General features: G+C 45.8%; 1 protein-coding gene across 7 annotated transcripts in view; it reads left to right on the forward strand.

Annotated features, from left to right (window-relative positions):
• Positions 1-13,915, forward strand: part of rerea (arginine-glutamic acid dipeptide (RE) repeats a) — a 128,289-nt gene extending 114,374 nt beyond the window's left edge. For 6 of the 7 annotated variants that reach the window (XM_079674489.1, XM_079674490.1, XM_079674488.1 and 3 more), the window contains 11 exons: positions 5,673-5,835; positions 5,955-6,047; positions 6,507-6,706; positions 6,974-7,132; positions 7,220-7,333; positions 7,582-8,960; positions 9,601-9,823; positions 9,906-10,623; positions 11,190-11,351; positions 11,450-11,618; positions 11,722-13,915. In XM_079674489.1, coding sequence (XP_079530615.1) covers positions 5,673-5,835; positions 5,955-6,047; positions 6,507-6,706; positions 6,974-7,132; positions 7,220-7,333; positions 7,582-8,960; positions 9,601-9,823; positions 9,906-10,623; positions 11,190-11,351; positions 11,450-11,618; positions 11,722-11,755 — 3,414 coding nt within the window. In that variant the 3' untranslated portion in view covers positions 11,756-13,915. Of the gene's footprint in view, positions 1-5,672; positions 5,836-5,954; positions 6,048-6,506; positions 6,707-6,973; positions 7,133-7,219; positions 7,334-7,581; positions 8,961-9,600; positions 9,824-9,905; positions 10,624-11,189; positions 11,352-11,449; positions 11,633-11,721 lie in introns of all 7 variants that reach the window. The other variant, XM_079674491.1, reaches the window with a different exon arrangement.
• The last annotated feature ends 2,734 nt before the right edge of the window (positions 13,916-16,649 follow it).

Below are 16,649 nucleotides of genomic sequence, written 5' to 3' on the forward strand. Positions count from 1 at the left end.
AAATATCATTGTATTATGTATTTATAGATCATAACAATGTTTTTACAATAGCACCCAGAGCAACCATAATCTAATAAACTCCATAAAGCTTTTGTTTTATGATTGTAAATTATTGTCGATAGCTTTGTGCATGCCAGAATGTTTATCAGTTCAGTTTCCCCCGAGGCTCCGTTCCTGCATCCTGTTGTTTATTATCTCGTGACTGCTCCTCTAAAAATATGAAAGTTCATTCAGTAAATTGGTACAGAATAAGCATAAGCACAAAAAATGTGATATTATTGTATTCAAGTCATACTTTGTATAATGATAAAGTCAATATTTATTAAGAAAAGTTTAGTTATATTCATCTATATAGAAATATAACACAGTTTTAGTAATACATTCACAACATCAGCTGCAAGTGATATTTACTATAGGACGGGGGAAACATGATTCTAAGAACCCTTTAGTGCTGCTGTTTCCAGCCAGTGGCAGTGTGTTAGAATGGTTCATGTTAACGTCACTAGTCAAACAAGTGTTCTTAGATGGCAAACAGTTTAATAAAACATGACCCCTTCATTTTTCAGCCGTACTTGTAGCAGGTGACGGAACAGGCCGGTACACAAAGGGCACTGTGCCCGTAGAGCATGTTAATAATTTTAAATTAATATAGACGACCCCAGCTTTAAAATCGTGCCTTGCTTGTGCTGAGCGGCTCTTGCAGCATCTTATCCTCTCCCCTCAGCCTATCCCACCCCGGGCCCTGTCATTTACAGGATGGCCGACAGGAGAACAGTGTTCCCAACACAACCTCACAGCAGATGTTTGCCCCGGTACAATCTGTACGAACGTCAAATTGAATCCATTGCCATGTCCTCAGCTCCGAGCCAGAACCTTGGGGATGACTGTGATTATAAATACTTTGGTTCAAACACTAATTAAAGCAGCTACAAACTACAGGGGCCTGGTCCAGTTGGCAGCCGCTCTCATTAGTGCGACAGAACGTTTCTGTGTTTGGTAAATGATATAACTTGTTTAGGCATCGAAATCGCTTTTGGCAGAAAGAAGCTCAACTAGCACGTACTGATGTTCTTTTAGCGACCACCGGCAATTTAGCACAGCAGAGTCTGTAGCCTAATAGACGGAGAACCGGGGCTCCATTTGGAATTGAATTCTTTGGTAGGCTCATGTTGTGGTTTTTGGGGGAACCACCTTATCAGCAGAACAGGTACGATCAACCCTCCAGCAGAAAGGCACTGTTGCCATCCAATCTACTTTCATTGGCAAAAGCGCTTACAGCAGGAAAAACACGAGTGCTGATTCTTCCACATGTGCATCCCTGACCTGTGAAAGCAGAGCTTATTCAGTCATTCTCCAGCAGAAAGGCGCTGCGCAGCAGGGATGGCTGTCTATTTAAATGCTTTTCACACGCACTCTGCTCCACAAGCCAAGGTCCTTTCACTAGTATTCAGTCACAAAAAATATATATTTGATTTAACCCATTATTCATATTCAATTTGCAGGAATGTTTTTTAATGATTTATCTGCATATTATGTGAAAAATACAATTGAACTGAAGTAATAGAGCCTCATTTTAATCATCGATATCCTTTAATGGTTACTTTAATAGGAATGGGGTCATTAGGCTCAAGATAAATAAACATGCCATTTTTCAATTCAATGTCAAATGGCCCTGCAGGCATCACAAACACACCTCTGACCTGCTTATCCACACTGGCAATTACAAAGTCACCCCCTACAGTTACAGTCAGCATGAGGAGGATGTAAAAGTCAAGCACCACTCACTGAAACGATACTGTTCAACCTGTCACGGCTGATGAAGAATACCTAGTCCAGGGGTCGAGCACATACATAATTAAACACTGGTTTGATTTAGCTCAGAGAAATATGTCTCCCTTCACCTCGCTGCCATGAATCAAGAAGCAGTTCTCCCTCCTCCGGCTGTAGACTGTGCAGAAGCAGGAGGGGCGCAGGATCATGCAGCACTAATGGATGTTTACACAGCTCCCTATCAGCCACCAGAAACCGCATGCGCAGCAGCTAAACTGCTACCTTCTAGTTTTTAGCAGACATTATTATTGGCAGAGAATTTTTTTCCCAGTTGTTGTGGTGAGATTCAATGTCAATTGTCCATTGTTGTCCACTGCTGGCTCTTTATTCCTCCCTCTCGGCCCTCCCCCTCGGCCCTCCCCCTCCTCAGCTCGCCCCTGTTCTCTCCTCCTTCCCCTGCTCTTGCCAGTAACGGCCTTAACCGTTTGGCTTCATGTCAAAGCAGGGGCCTTTTGTGGCTCTGTCACAAATCTGCCAGGAAAAACAGAAACCATCTGTTCGGGCCTGGGCCTGAGAGGGGATGAGGGTGTAAATACACAAGTTTAGCCTTCACCCCCAGCCCTTCCCCGCACATACAGGCCCACCGAGCCCCGTGCAGGACCATGCACTCCCACTCAGCCGCAACCTGTACTCCCACCAGCAATTAAACTGTAGAGGATTCATGCTAACATACCAGTAGAAGTCTTACAAACCGTAAAATTAGATAGTTTACAACACAGACGCAGAGTTTAAAACCTGTCGACTATAGAATTACAGGGTTACATATAGTTTTTATATATAATCATATAAATACATAAAAACTTTGTATTTTAATGGCAGAATATGATTTGTATAATACACTCCAAAGCATAGATTATTTTTAAAGGCATTTATTCTAATTAAGTAGAGTGCAAATCGTTTTACTATGGTGGAAGAACTTGTTCATCAGCGAGTGTCATGAAAACATTACTGTACATAATCTTACTTCACATCCATTTTCTCACAACATTTTAAGTGGCAATAACTGGAATGGAAGTCGTGATAGGAGGGTAAGCCCTTTCCTTGTCGGATAATCCAGTGGCCAGAAAGCTCCTGCAGAAGGAAGCAGTCTAAAAGGCCTTATAATGCTGAGCTTATGTTGTCACTATCTTATGAACTGCGGAGTGGCAGCACACTCTGTACCGCTCTGCAGTGATTTACAGGAATGGGGGGAAATGATGGCGCGGAGGACTGGGCCAATTTACATTTCTATGTCAAGTATTTCCATGAATGTTTTGCGGATACTGGTGAACTGTTTTTGTTGCAGGTTCATGGAGGGCTTTTCAGTTTTACTGTCATCTTCATTTTAAGAAGAAACAAAAACATTACTCAATAACTACGTACAAAGTCGCTGGCTAAACATCCAATCATGGAGAGGAAACGCTAGTTGAGGGAAGTTTAAGTGTTGGAGTGGGAATATGGCAGCATGACAAAATGACTTTGATAGAGAGAAGAACACAGTCAGTGTATGAGGTGAGAATTGTTGTCAGGGGAACCACATTTAACGTTCAGGCAGGCTAAGAGGGGTAATCTGTCGAACTCCTGTTGACTGCACTTTAGTGACAGTCATCAAATAGAAATGCACTACAGTTTGCCAGTGACTGTATGCAAAATGTGCGGGCTGTTGAGGTAAAATATGTCCAACACATTCCTTATTTTTAACTGGCAATAACTTTTCAACTCAAAACATTTAGTCAACTTTAACAAAGCGGCTTCTTTTGTTTTCCCTTTTTCATTTATACCCTGCTCTTCGTTGCACCTGTTATTTCCCATTCAAAAGCCCAAGTTAATGTTTTCATTAGCCTCTGCCTAATGTAAGGGTACTTGACACAGTGTAAGTGATGGAGAGGCAGAGTGACCTTTCCCCGGGTCTGCCAAGCTGTTGTTGGGGCCGTGTAGTTGTCAGCCTGCAGGGAGGAGGCAGAGAGGCACTGCTGAGAACAGTCATTAGACACGGAGCAAAGCCAGCGCTCGGCAACACTCGACACTTTTGATCTGCACATTTCAATTAGATTTCACATCAGGACGCCTGCCTTCCCTCAGTTAGCACCTGCGCCCTGCTTTTCCAACTGCCCGGCCGAGGGGCTGAAGAGGGGGGCCGCACAGGGAAGGAATAGAAAGTTCTCTTACCAGCCTGAAAGAGAAGCAAAAAAACATGGCATCATAAAAGAGCTATGATCATAATTAGCTGCTCTGATCTTGGCATGAACATGGACAAACAATTGGAGATACTATAACAATATATATATATTTGTCTCTGCTTGGCTTTAACATGTAAAACTGTCTCTGTACTAAAAACCCAACTAAAGCAGTGGGTCTTGAGACACCTGTCCTCTGGAGCACCGGCATGACACAGCACCTTAATTTACCCTGACATTTGAGAAGGTTTCATTGAGCTCAGACACCCTCAGTAAATGTTCCCGTCTCTGCTCTGCCTGATAAGACGTGAGTCCTACACTCACTAGTAGATATGAATTTCCCCTAAGAGCCACATGAAGGGAGATCTTATTAAACAAGCCTAAGCCTGCTGAGTTGAGCTTTTCTACCAATCAAAGCAGTGATTGAGACTTGACTTGTTCCTTAATGTCAAATATCCAAACGACCTGTTGAACAATAAAGGAGCAAAGGCTGGCCTATCCCTGACCTGTGTTTTCTCATATACCAGGAAACCAACTAGCCTCAAGTGGCTTTGTATTTCATGAGATAACAAATTAATGCAGCAGTTACCCTCATGTTTTCATTAATACCAGCCTTTATACTTTGAAATTGCCACTTGCAACTGTCCACCATTTCATCTTATCCTTTCCTGTTCTGTAACATTTTGGGGTAAGATGTTAAGCTGTCGCTGAAAGCCTTTAATGCATTTTAGAGAGCAATGCACTGACTAATTTATGTTGCGTTTCTCAGCTGAGGCGAAGAAGGAAAACAATCGATAGCCATTAAACCCTGGCAGCTTTGTTGAGCAGCAGTTTAACAGACCTCAGACAAAGATTACAGGTGACTGACCGCCAACCAACAAGCGCACCACACCTCGATGAATTTGTGGAGGACCACTAACAGGTCAGAGGTCAGAGAAAGGGAGAAGAGGGCAAGGCCCCACAGGAAACGACATAATTGTTTCTGACTCCTGTCGCCAATTTTCAAGGCTTGTCTGTCATGAGTGCGCCCGGCAAGCGTCAGTTAATATGCACAGGCTGCCTCAGCAAAGTGCTTTCTGATTCATGATTGCATGTGTTAATGTTTCAGTTGGGTATTGATTTCCTGGATGGCCTTTAGTACACTGGATTTATCCGCCTCGCTCGCTGGCAAGCGCGCTCCTACGAATGTTTGATTAAAGTTCAATTGACTCTTCCAGTAAAGGGGCGAGGAGCCATTTCACTCCCTATTTGTAGCGCCAAAGCTCTGCCTGACATGTTCTTTTGTTCCCATTCAAGCTCCTGCCACCCAGGCAGCCACCAATGCACTGATCCTAATATCCCTGCATTCACTGAGCCTCTCCACTAATCCTGGGACAGACAGGGCCACAGCATAAACATCCCGGCCAGTGACAAATCCCGGCATGGACTTGTCCACTTCATGGCCTTTAACTCTGAAATACTGTGCTGACTGCTAATGTGTATCATCCACATCATTGATCATCTGAACTGCAGATATTTCACAGTGAAGATTTTCCAACATCTCGGACAAATAGACCTTTCATTTATTTTCCACGGGTCACCTCTTTGCGGTCAAAAGCGATGCCTCGTTTTCAATATTTTGACTGCTTGTGTTCCTGTGATATAATTGTCAGTTTTTAACTGAATGTCTTTTCTTTTTCGTTTCAGGGAGAGCTTATTACCTTCTACTACTATTGGAAAAAGACCCCCGAAGCGGCCAGTTGTCGAGCCCACCGCCGACACCGCCGCCAGCCCGTATTCCGCCGCATCAAGACGCGAACAGCCTCTACTCCTGTGAACACTCCCTCACGCCCCCCCTCCAGCGAGTTTTGTAAGTACATTTGATCATTTCATTGGCCGTCAGAGAGCAAAGTGGGAGACATGTTGACCTGATATATTCTGGTTTTCCCGGGTTGTTTGTAACATTTGTTTTCTTCCTCTCTCTTCCAGTGGACCTCAGCTCAGCCAGCGAAGATGACTTTGACAGTGAAGACAGCGAACAGGAGCTGAAGGGCTACGCCTGCCGCCACTGTTTCACTACCAGTAGGTTACCACGTTACACATTTACAGACCCTCATACTGGTCAATAAGAACCTCTTTGGCTATTCCTGTCTTTATTAGCAACAGTGTGAGCTCTCACAACACAGCATTGTGGGACAGATGGGCATCAGAAAATCTAATTTGATCAAGTAAGGCATGAGCCCCCAGCTCGTTCACCTCATTATCTTCTACACAGCTGGCTCACAGTGCCAGGATCTGATCAGACTGCCATCACAACTAGGGCGTCTAATAACACTGATATCATGGTGTTAACCCATGTAGACCTTATTAGTACATTACTTAAAGTGAAGTGATCATTTATCATTGATTCATCAACCGCATGAAAGATATTTATCTCGTTAGATGCTACAAAGTGACTTCTCTTATTTTGACAATATTATTGTGTGATCTTCTTACTACCCTTGTGAGTGTTTTTTCACAACTGTAAATGGCTTTCCTCAGCCTCCAAGGACTGGCACCACGGGGGTCGGGAGAACATCTTGCTTTGCACAGACTGCCGCATTCACTTCAAGAAGTACGGTGAGCTGCCCCCCATAGAGAAGCCTGTGGACCCGCCGCCATTTATGTTCAAACCTGTCAAAGAGGAAGAAGATGGACTCAGCGGGAAGCATAGCATGAGGACCCGACGGAACCGAGGCTCGGTGCGTACACACTCATCTGTCCCTCTATTTTCACCTTCAGGAACCATCGAAGAGGTGTCCCTGGAGCCAGACGGCTAGCAATAGGCTGCTCCTCAAGTAGCAGAGGGACAGCTTTGACATTCACTGTTTCACAAATGTTGGTTTTATAAATAAAGATAGACAAAAATTGGATTGGAACTTAAATGTGGATGTCCATCTTTATTTCTTATATCCAAATATATGACGCCCTCATATTCCTCATTATTCATGATTCTGTTTGTTGTTCAGATGTCGACGCTACGTAGTGGTCGTAAGAAGCAGACCAGTCCTGATGGCAGAGCCTCACCTACCAACGAGGATTTGCGCTCCAGTGGGCGTACCTCGCCCAGCGCAGCAAGTACCGACAGCACTGACAGCAAGACGGACTCCATGAAGAAGCCCAGCAAGGTAAGCACAGCGCAGACTGCTGTAAACGTTGTTATTCTTTGTCTTTGTGAAGTGTCCCCTAACGGCTCTGCTTCTTTGGCTCCACAGAAAATTAAAGAGGAGGCTCCTTCACCTATGAAGAGCGCCAAGCGGCCGCGAGAGAAAGGAGCCTCAGACACAGAGGAGCCAGACAGGGCCGGCGTTAAAAAGTCCAAGACACAAGTGAGTCCGGGGTCTTTGTGATGTTCTATACTATTTTAAAGGAATGCATAGACTTGGTGTTATGAGATACAGGTATTGACGATAAATGACATGTAAAAATGTACAAATAAAAAATGTTTTATACACAAATAGAATATTATGAACATAAACCAGCCCATCCTAATTATTACCTTAACCGTTTAGTACAAATCTGATATTGAGAGAGCCTTATTTTTTATCCTAATACCTTTCTCTGCTCTGTCCCTCAGGAGCTCAGTCGACCAGACTCGCCCTCAGAGTGCGAGGGGGAGGGGGAGGGCGAGAGCTCTGACGGGCGCAGCGTCAACGAGGAGCTCAGTAGCGACCCTAAGGACATTGACCAGGACAACCGCAGCTCCTCCCCGAGCATCCCCAGCCCGCGGGACAACGAGAGCGACTCAGACTCGTCCGCCCAGCAGCTCCTGCAGAGCCAGCACCTCCTGCAGAGCCAGCACCCCCCAGTCATCCAGTGTCAGCCCGGCCCCTCAGCCGCCTCAGCTGCACTGCCTCCACCCACAACCTCAGCCCCCTCACTGCCCCCACAGGCCTCCCCCACAGCGGCCTCCACCTCTCTACCTCCCCTGTCTCTGCCCCAGCCAAGCCCAATGTCTCTTATCCAGTCAGGAGCGTCCCTCCACCCTCAAAGGCTTCCCTCTCCACATTCACCTTTGGCTCCGCCTCCCGGCCCCCCAGGTCCACCTCCGTCACTACCCAGCTCGCATCACGGGCCCATGCCTCCCATGCCCCATCCGCTGCAGCCTGGCCCCTCACACATGCCTCACCCTCACTCCATGCCCCCTCAGGGCTTCCCTGTGGGTCAGTCTCAGGTCCCACCCCTTCAAATCCCTGGCCAATCACAGCAGAGGCCGCACTCGCCTCCCTCTCAGTCCCAGTCATCCGCTCAGAGTGGATGCCAGCCTCCCAGAGAGCAGCCCCTTCCCCCCGCCCCTATGTCCATGCCTCACATCAAGCCTCCCCCAACCACACCCATCCCACAGATGCCCAACCCACAGTCTCACAAACACCCGCCCCACGCCTCAGCGCCTCCATTCCCTCAGATGCCTTCAAACCTGCCTCCACCTCCTGCCCTCAAGCCCCTCAGTTCTTTACCCATCCACCATCCTCCATTAGCACACCCCCCCCCCCTACAGCTCATGCCTCAGGGGCAACAGCTCCAGCCTCCACCAGCCCAGCCCCCCGTTCTCACTCAGTCCCAGAGCCTGCCCCCATCAGCCAGCCACCAACCTCCTCAAGCCCCTCCCCTGCCGCCCTCCGCAGCAGCAGCCTCACACCCCAGCGGACCCCCGCAGCCGACCTTTACGTCGCACCCTTTCAATACAGTTCTACCTCCGTCAGGCCCTCCCCCCACCTCATCAAACTCTATGCCTGGCATACAGCCGCCTTCCTCCTCCGCTCCCTCCTCCATCTCCATGCCACTGCCTGCCTCAGTCCCGTGTGCCGGCCCCGGCCCGGTACTCCCACCTGTACACATCAAAGAGGAGCCTCTGGACGAGATGGAGGAGCCAGAGAGCCCCCCACCCCCACAGAGAAGCCCCTCCCCAGAGCCTACCATCGTCAATGTGCCCAGCCATGCCAGCCAGTCAGCACGGTACGTCTACACATACATTTCTACACAAACACAATCTGTAAGAGAGAAAACACACACCTACACAAGATGCTATTGGCTTCTACATGTCAGTACTCTGTTGAGCTGCTTACTGTCTTGTCTGGGGATGCTGATTAGCTCTCAAACACTTCCAACAACAAAGACACGCTGCCTTCAGATTTGAAGGCTTTGATGTAAGCAACAAATCAGATGTCCTCAGCAAAACAGCCATCCAAGGCCACAATTAGCCCTGAACTCCGAGAGGCTGATGGCGAGGAATTATCAGGGATGGAGAGCAGGGAGATTAATTACAGTGAGATGCGAGTGAACCGAGGCATCTGAATATGAGTATCTGTAGTTGCCTTGTGCTTAAGTGCCTCTCAGACTGCCAATGAATAGCAATGAGGGTTTTGATACATACTCAACACAGCAGCAAAAGTGAATATCAAGGGAGTTTGTTTCCTTTTGAATAATGGAGCCGTGTAAGCTATCGTTTCATCTGATGAGACATTAGCCTGCTATTCAATATGCTCAATTAAACATTTATATCTCTTTATACTATTTTGTTTGCTTTGTAACCAGTATTGATTTATGAACGGAAACATCTTTCCATTTTTCTGAGTATTGTTTTATCTTGCCACAGGTTCTACAAGCACCTGGACCGGGGGTACAACTCGTGTGCTAGGACAGATTACTACTTCACTCCACTGGCTTCATCGAAACTGGCCAAGAAGCGAGAGGAAGCTCTGGAGAAAGCCAAGAGGGAAGCAGAGCAGAAAGTTAGGGACGAGAAGGAGAGAGAGAGGGAGAGGGAAAAAGAGCGAGAAAGAGAGCGGGAGCGAGAAAAGGAGCATGAGCGAGCTGTGGTGAGTGCTTTTGTTTTGCTCTGCATAGTAACCATTATTTTTCTTTTGAATCCTTCTAAACACAGTGTTTCTTTCTCTACAGAAAGCCAGTTCCTCTCATGATGGCAGGATGGGTGACCCTCATATGGGCGGCCCTGTTCACATGCGGCACCAATACGACGGGCCCCCCACTACGATCGCAGCTGTGCCTCCGTACATCGGCCCCGACACTCCTGCCCTGCGTACACTCAGCGAGTACGCCCGACCCCACGTCATGTCCCCAAACAATCGAAACCACCCGTTCTTTGTGTCCCTCAACCCCGCAGACCCGCTGCTGGCCTATCACATGCCCGGCTTGTACAATGCTGACCCGGGCATGCGGGAGCGCGAGCTACGGGAGCGAGAGATGCGCGAGAGGGAGATTCGTGAGAGGGAGCTGAGGGAGAGGATGAAACCTGGTTTCGAGGTTAAGCCTCCAGAGATGGACTCACTTCACCCTTCCACAAACCCCATGGAGCACTTTGCCCGGCATGGAGCCATCTCGTTGCCCCACATGGCCGGCCCTCACCATTTCGCAGCTTTCCATCCGGGCCTGAACCCATTAGAGCGTGAGCGACTGGCCCTCGCTGGGCCCCAGCTGCGGCCAGAAATGAGCTACCCAGAGAGGTTGGCTGCAGAGAGACTCCATGCCGAGAGGATGGCCGCAGTGGCCAACGACCCCATCGCCCGCCTACAGATGTTCAACGTCACGCCACACCACCACCAGCACTCACATATTCACTCACACCTACACCTCCACCAGCAAGACCCTCTTCACCAAGGTAAAAGAAAGCCCCGTAGACATGCATGCAAACACCACTTATAAATACTGCATTATAACAGAGTAACTAACTTAATTCTAACAACTAGATTATATATTGTGTTATATTCAAATTAATATATTAAAACATAGTTTTTCACTTTTTTGTGTGATATTCATGTTAGTATGTTATATCTTGTGTATTTTGACATAGAAAGGCTGAAAAGATAAAAAAATATATTTATAAAGTAAATATAAGTAAAAGTATTTTTTAGTACCAAAAATAGAGCCGAGGGGCACTCAGATAAATGTTTCTTATTGGACATGCGTGAAAAGCAAGTTCATATTTTATTGTCTCTGTAGGAATGTACAGCGTTGACATATGAGATAAGATTAAGGCATATTATAAACTCAGAACATTTCTGATAGAGCCAACAGATGCTTTACAGAGGATAAATATAGTAACACTGTCCCTGCACTCTTTTGGTCAACCTTGAGAGGAGCTGCGTGTCACTAAAGCATGCACTGTCTGTGATACTCTGTAATGAAATGAATGTACCATTAACCTTATTCTCTGCCCCCTTATAGGTGGGGAGTGTTTAGTGTGTCCTCCAGGCTCTGGGGGCCATCCCCTGGTAGACCCCCTCGGAGGCCCTCACCTGGCTCGCTTCCCTTACCCCCCCGGCGCCATCCCCAACGCTCTGCTTGGCAACCCGCATGAACACGAGATGCTGCGCCACCCAGTCTTCGGTAGGCTTTCTGCCAATGTCCTCTGTCATTTAAGGCCATCCAATCTATCAATCTCTGCCAGATGGCCTGATCTAATCTCCTGTTTGTGCCTCCTGCAGGTACTCCATACCCCCGCGAGCTGCCGCCACAGATGTCCGCAGCCCACCAGCTGCAGGCCATGCACGCTCAGTCCGCTGAACTCCAGAGGCTGGCCATGGAGCAGCAGTGGCTGCACGGGCACCATCACATGCACGGAGGACCCATGCCTGGCCAGGAGGACTACTACAGGTACAACAAAAAATGTGATTAAAAAAACCTTTGGATTATAAGACTTTGTGATTTCCATTGACTTCCGTTGCCGAATATTAACACTTTGTTGCTTGTGTTTCAGTCGGCTGAAAAAGGAGAGTGACAAGCAGCTGTAACCATCCCGAGAGGCAGCGACTGACAGGTGCAGGACACGGGAAGATGTTACAGAGTTGTTCATTCAGTTTTGAAGAACAGAAAAGGCCAAGTGGATCGTCTGAGAATTCTTCTGATATTGGGTTTTTGTTCCCGTCAAGGACTCCTTATTTTTCTTTATTATAATTTTTCAAGACATTTACTTTCTTTGGTATATAGCCAGTAGTGACAACGTCATCAAGACTCCTGCATGACAAGCTTCCCTGACTTTTTTTTGTAGGTGCTAGAACAAGACACTGTGCTTATAAACAAAAAAAAGACAAGACCGGTCAGGCCGTTTATGGAAAAATAACAAGTGCTATCTTAAACTCAACATTTATTTTAATACATTGTTGAAGGTTTTTCATAATTTTAAGAAAAGCTACAGCATGGCGTTTTTGAGTCTGTAAATAGTATATATAAACATATAATTATTATTATAATTATTATTATTACTAGGTGTGGACTCCAAACCAAGTCATTTCAACCTCCGATATAATTGTTTTGAAGCATTATCCCTTGTTTCAGAGGGGAGCACCATGGCATTATATGAGCAGTTCCTGAGAGAGTTGTGGTTCAGTTGTAACGTTCCTCTGACATCACTGTGTTAGATTTAGCCACACACACACACACACACACACACACACACACACACACACACACACACACACACACACACACACACTGAGAACCATAAACCTGTCACACACACATCCATTCATCACACACCTTCAACACACCACAGGTTGTCACAATGTGTAAACTCAACATGTTGAGTTAATCATTTGAAAGACTTGAAGAGGTGACACAGAGTCACCGAGGTTTCTGTGGAGTGCACACGGAAGCCATGGATTTGGAATGGAAGAAAGAGTTTGCACTGAGAGAATTTCCTTAAGCTCCACTCAATTGGTTTTATTCTTTTCGCCTTAAATCAATAACAGAGTCCAGACATTGGAGTAATATTTCATTTCTTTTTATTTCTTTTTTTTCCCAGAGATTTTAATTGTGGACTCCAGAGACATATTTGGCTGAGCTGAAGACATTTTAAAATGCTTCCAGTTTTTTAAATGACCAGGACCTGAGTTGTATCTTTGTTCATTGTATCAGGAGGCTAACATGACTTCAGGATTGTTTTAAATGTGTGAATGGTTTGTGAGTCGGTGCTATTTGTGTTGTTGACTTCCCCTTTTTCTTCACCTGGTCCGGTCACCCATGTTCGATGCAGGGCTCGTGTCCGACTGAGAATCCTCCAGCTAGGCTGTAATAATGTTCACTGTGACACTAGAGGAGGGGCCTGCCGACACGAGACCACCAGGAGCTAGAGGGTCATGATTGTGTGCGAGCGTGTTTGTTTTCCTCACAATGTTTCCGTATGCCTTGTTTCCTTAGGGATACACACACACTCCTGGGCCTCGGTGTGTGTGATTGTGTGTGCCACTGACTGTTACAAGTTGTGTTGACCTGTCATACCAGTGCACATGAGCTCAAGTATTTTAGTTTTGCTGTAGCCATGAAAGAAGTTCTGGTTTTGTTTCATGCACTAAGACTGTTTGACCGTCATGGACATTTAAAAAACTGTGGCTTTTTTTTTTTTTTTTTTTTTTTACCAAATGAAGAAACTGTACTTTTAAAGTGACCATATCTTCCCCTTGGAGCACTATCATTTACATTTAAATGCTTGCAAATGTCATCAAACTCACACCCCCTTTTTACAAATCCGAAAAGTCTTTGAAGCTCCGACAAGAAACCCGTCTCTTTGTCTTGTCATCTCCCACCGATCTACATCTCTCATCATCATCATCATTATCATCATCTTTGCCTCGTTTTCCTGACGATTCCCTTGCCTTTTACTCCCTCTTTTTGTGTCTCCAAAACCTTTGATGTTAAGTGTTGTCAATGGTTTAGCTTCTTGTTTCAAAGCGGCAATAGCAGAATGTAAATTCTGACTGCTAAGATTTATATATATACTGGTATCTTGAAGCTTATTGTATATATGAGTAGTCGCCATGGGATGACACAATGTAAACAAAAAGTAGAAATAATAAGAAAAATTGTGAGTCCTGTGTTCTCTCCATTTGAGTATTTTGTAATTTTTTTGAAAAATTTGTGGAATTAAAATAAACGACTAAGTTACACCACAGGAACATGTATTTTGTCTCTTGCCTTTTGATGCATCATATCGATTTCTTTGTGAACTCGTCTGTTTGTGTGCTGAGGTAGAGCACACTGCTAAATCCCATCAGCTGTGAGACACAATAATCCTGTTATAAGGGTAAACCATTTTGATTACTCACCGCTCGGTCACTAAATGGCAAAGAAAGAAAGCAGTAAACGCTTAATTCCCTCTGTTTGTTTGTTTTTCATTTGTGAAATGTAATTCTCCAGCTGAGCAGAGGGACTGATGCTGGGTCTGTCTTGATAATACTCATGTCCTACATTTGCTCTTGAATAATAGAGTTGTTGCTTGACAGGAGAAACATGTTACAGAATGGATCAGGCATTCCTGTTTCTTATTTTTTACCCAGCCTTTCATTTTCTCAGCTACACAAACAAACACAGCTTTAGGAGATCACCCCAACAGCAGGTAGTAAATCTGAGAGCTGAATATTGCTCTGCTATGGTATAATAACATCAAAGCCAGGCTAAGCCAGAAGGAGCACTTGCTCAGGATGAGATGCCTTGCTGTCAGCGGGGCAGGGCTGTCATTTCATACTGTGTGTGTGGGGAGTGATAGACTAGCAATCTGTGATGGTGTGCCGCAGCGATGGCTGTCATTTTGAGAGCGAGCTATTATTCTACTGCTGCTCTCTGAAATGATGCCCTGTCCTCGGTAAAATTGAGGTTCCTTGGATGCTCTATCCTGGGGCTGTCATGTGACGGCCGCCTTGTGAGGAGGTGCTGCTTGTTGTCGCCAGCTCACCTCAAGACACAACAAGACGTCAGAGCCGAGCAGCGGCGGCTGGTTGAATAATTCATATCCCCTCCTCCCCCTCCACAGCAGCGACGGAGCGACTGTGACTTGTGTCAACTCAAATCCTTCTCATAATACTATGTGTACCCCTCAGGCAGGCACAAGGGGATACATCTTCTCAAAGAATCTGCTCTTTCTGTCTGAATAGCTCAATGTTCTCGCTGTGTTCTTGTAGGCTATACGCTGCAGCAGGTCTCGGACACGGAGCTTCCTAATCCCCTCCATCCTCCTGCCTCTCCTCTCGCTCCGCTGGGCTGGCGGCTGCAGAGTGATGCCCAGCTGCAGAGGAGCCTACATGCTCTAATGGCGCATTTCCACTACAGCCCGGTTTAAGCGTGCCGTGCCGCGCCCGGCCTGTTTTTGGTTGCGTTTCCACTGGTTTCCACTAGGCGGAGTTCCGGCTAGCGGGTACTTTCACAGTTTTTCTGGCTCTCCCCTGTTTTTTCGGATTGTAGTTATAATTTTAATAAATAAATAAAAACACTTAGTTTAGTTTCGGAAATTCTTTGTAGTGTGTTGCTGCCGGCCCGTCTCTCCCCCATTCTCATTGAGTATTTTACAAAGAGTGAAACAGCGCCCCTCTAGATGTTATGGTGAAACAGTAGATTGCACTCTCTGTTGCGAGAGGAGGCCAGCCGAAATTTGCTGGTTATGGCCGGCGCTGGTTATGGCTAGAAAGGATCCGTCTTTTGTGAATATGACGTCACGTTCTCGTTGTAACTCTCGTTGGAGCGGCTCGGAAACACACCTACAGCAGTAACATGCAACATACACATTAATGCAGCAGTAATATTAATAGAGAAACATCAGACATAAGAGTAAAACACTGAAAAGGAACATTGTATTGCACCAGGAGCTATCTAGGGACTTTTACTGCGACAACGTTGACTTGCCTGTGAATAAAAAATAAACCGTAGTGTTGGTGATCTACAGTGTTGTCATTCTTCTTTGAACAGCAAGACCGCTAACACCCTATTTCAACAATCACACTCCCTGTCATTGACATCATTAATAGATGGTTTAGCTTCTCACCATAATTTGAGCATCTTGAAGGTTTTTATTTTTTCTACATTTATGCTTAAACTTGCTTGAAAATTACAATTAAAAAAGTGAATGCAGGATTTGATATGTTTTACGAGACATAAGGGCAGGAATTCAGAGGGAAAGGAGCAATTTTGAGCTCTGCTCTTAAAAACTGCTATTTTTTAAGGTCATACGTCAAACGTGTCATATTACATCACACAGGGGACACATCTCCGCTCTCTGACCGCGGGTAGAGTAGAGTTGCGTTGAGTAGAGCGGTTGTGTTTTAAGGAGCTGGTATTTTTCGGTAGTTTTACATTGTATTTCACCATTTGTAATCATGGTGCAGTATTGTGTTTGTGCAGGTTGCACAAATACCAGCCTGTCAGGACATCGAGTCCACAGTAAAAAGGACTGGAGCTAGCGTTCGTTCCTGGGTGCGTTGTGCATCCACCTCCCTGCAGCACATACTCTCCACAGCTTTATCAGGAAACCGTATTACTTAGACCCTCCAGAAAAACGCGATTCTGCGATCGCAGAATTTACCGCATAATCAGCAAAATGGCGCAGATTTTTAAAAGGCCGCATATTTATCAAAAGGCCGCATAATCCCCGCATTTTTCCACACAAAGTTGAGAAAAAAAAAAAGTTGACTCGTCTTGACGTGACGTCATCAGCTCGCGCATCACAGAATGTGATGTGATGTGGAGCTCACACGATAGAAAAAACACCAAGATGAAAAAATCTAATGCATCTCATTTACCGACGAACATTTCCACTAAAGACCAGGCAAAAAGTGGGGGGAAACTATTCTGCACCCCGTGCATCTGTGTGTTGGAGCATAAGAGAAAATCTACAGTGACGACCCACTTTGATTCATTCAA

The sequence above is a fragment of the Notothenia rossii genome, assembly GCF_949606895.1.
Source record: "Notothenia rossii genome assembly, chromosome: 4".
In the NCBI taxonomy this organism is placed as follows: domain Eukaryota; kingdom Metazoa; phylum Chordata; class Actinopteri; order Perciformes; family Nototheniidae; genus Notothenia; species Notothenia rossii.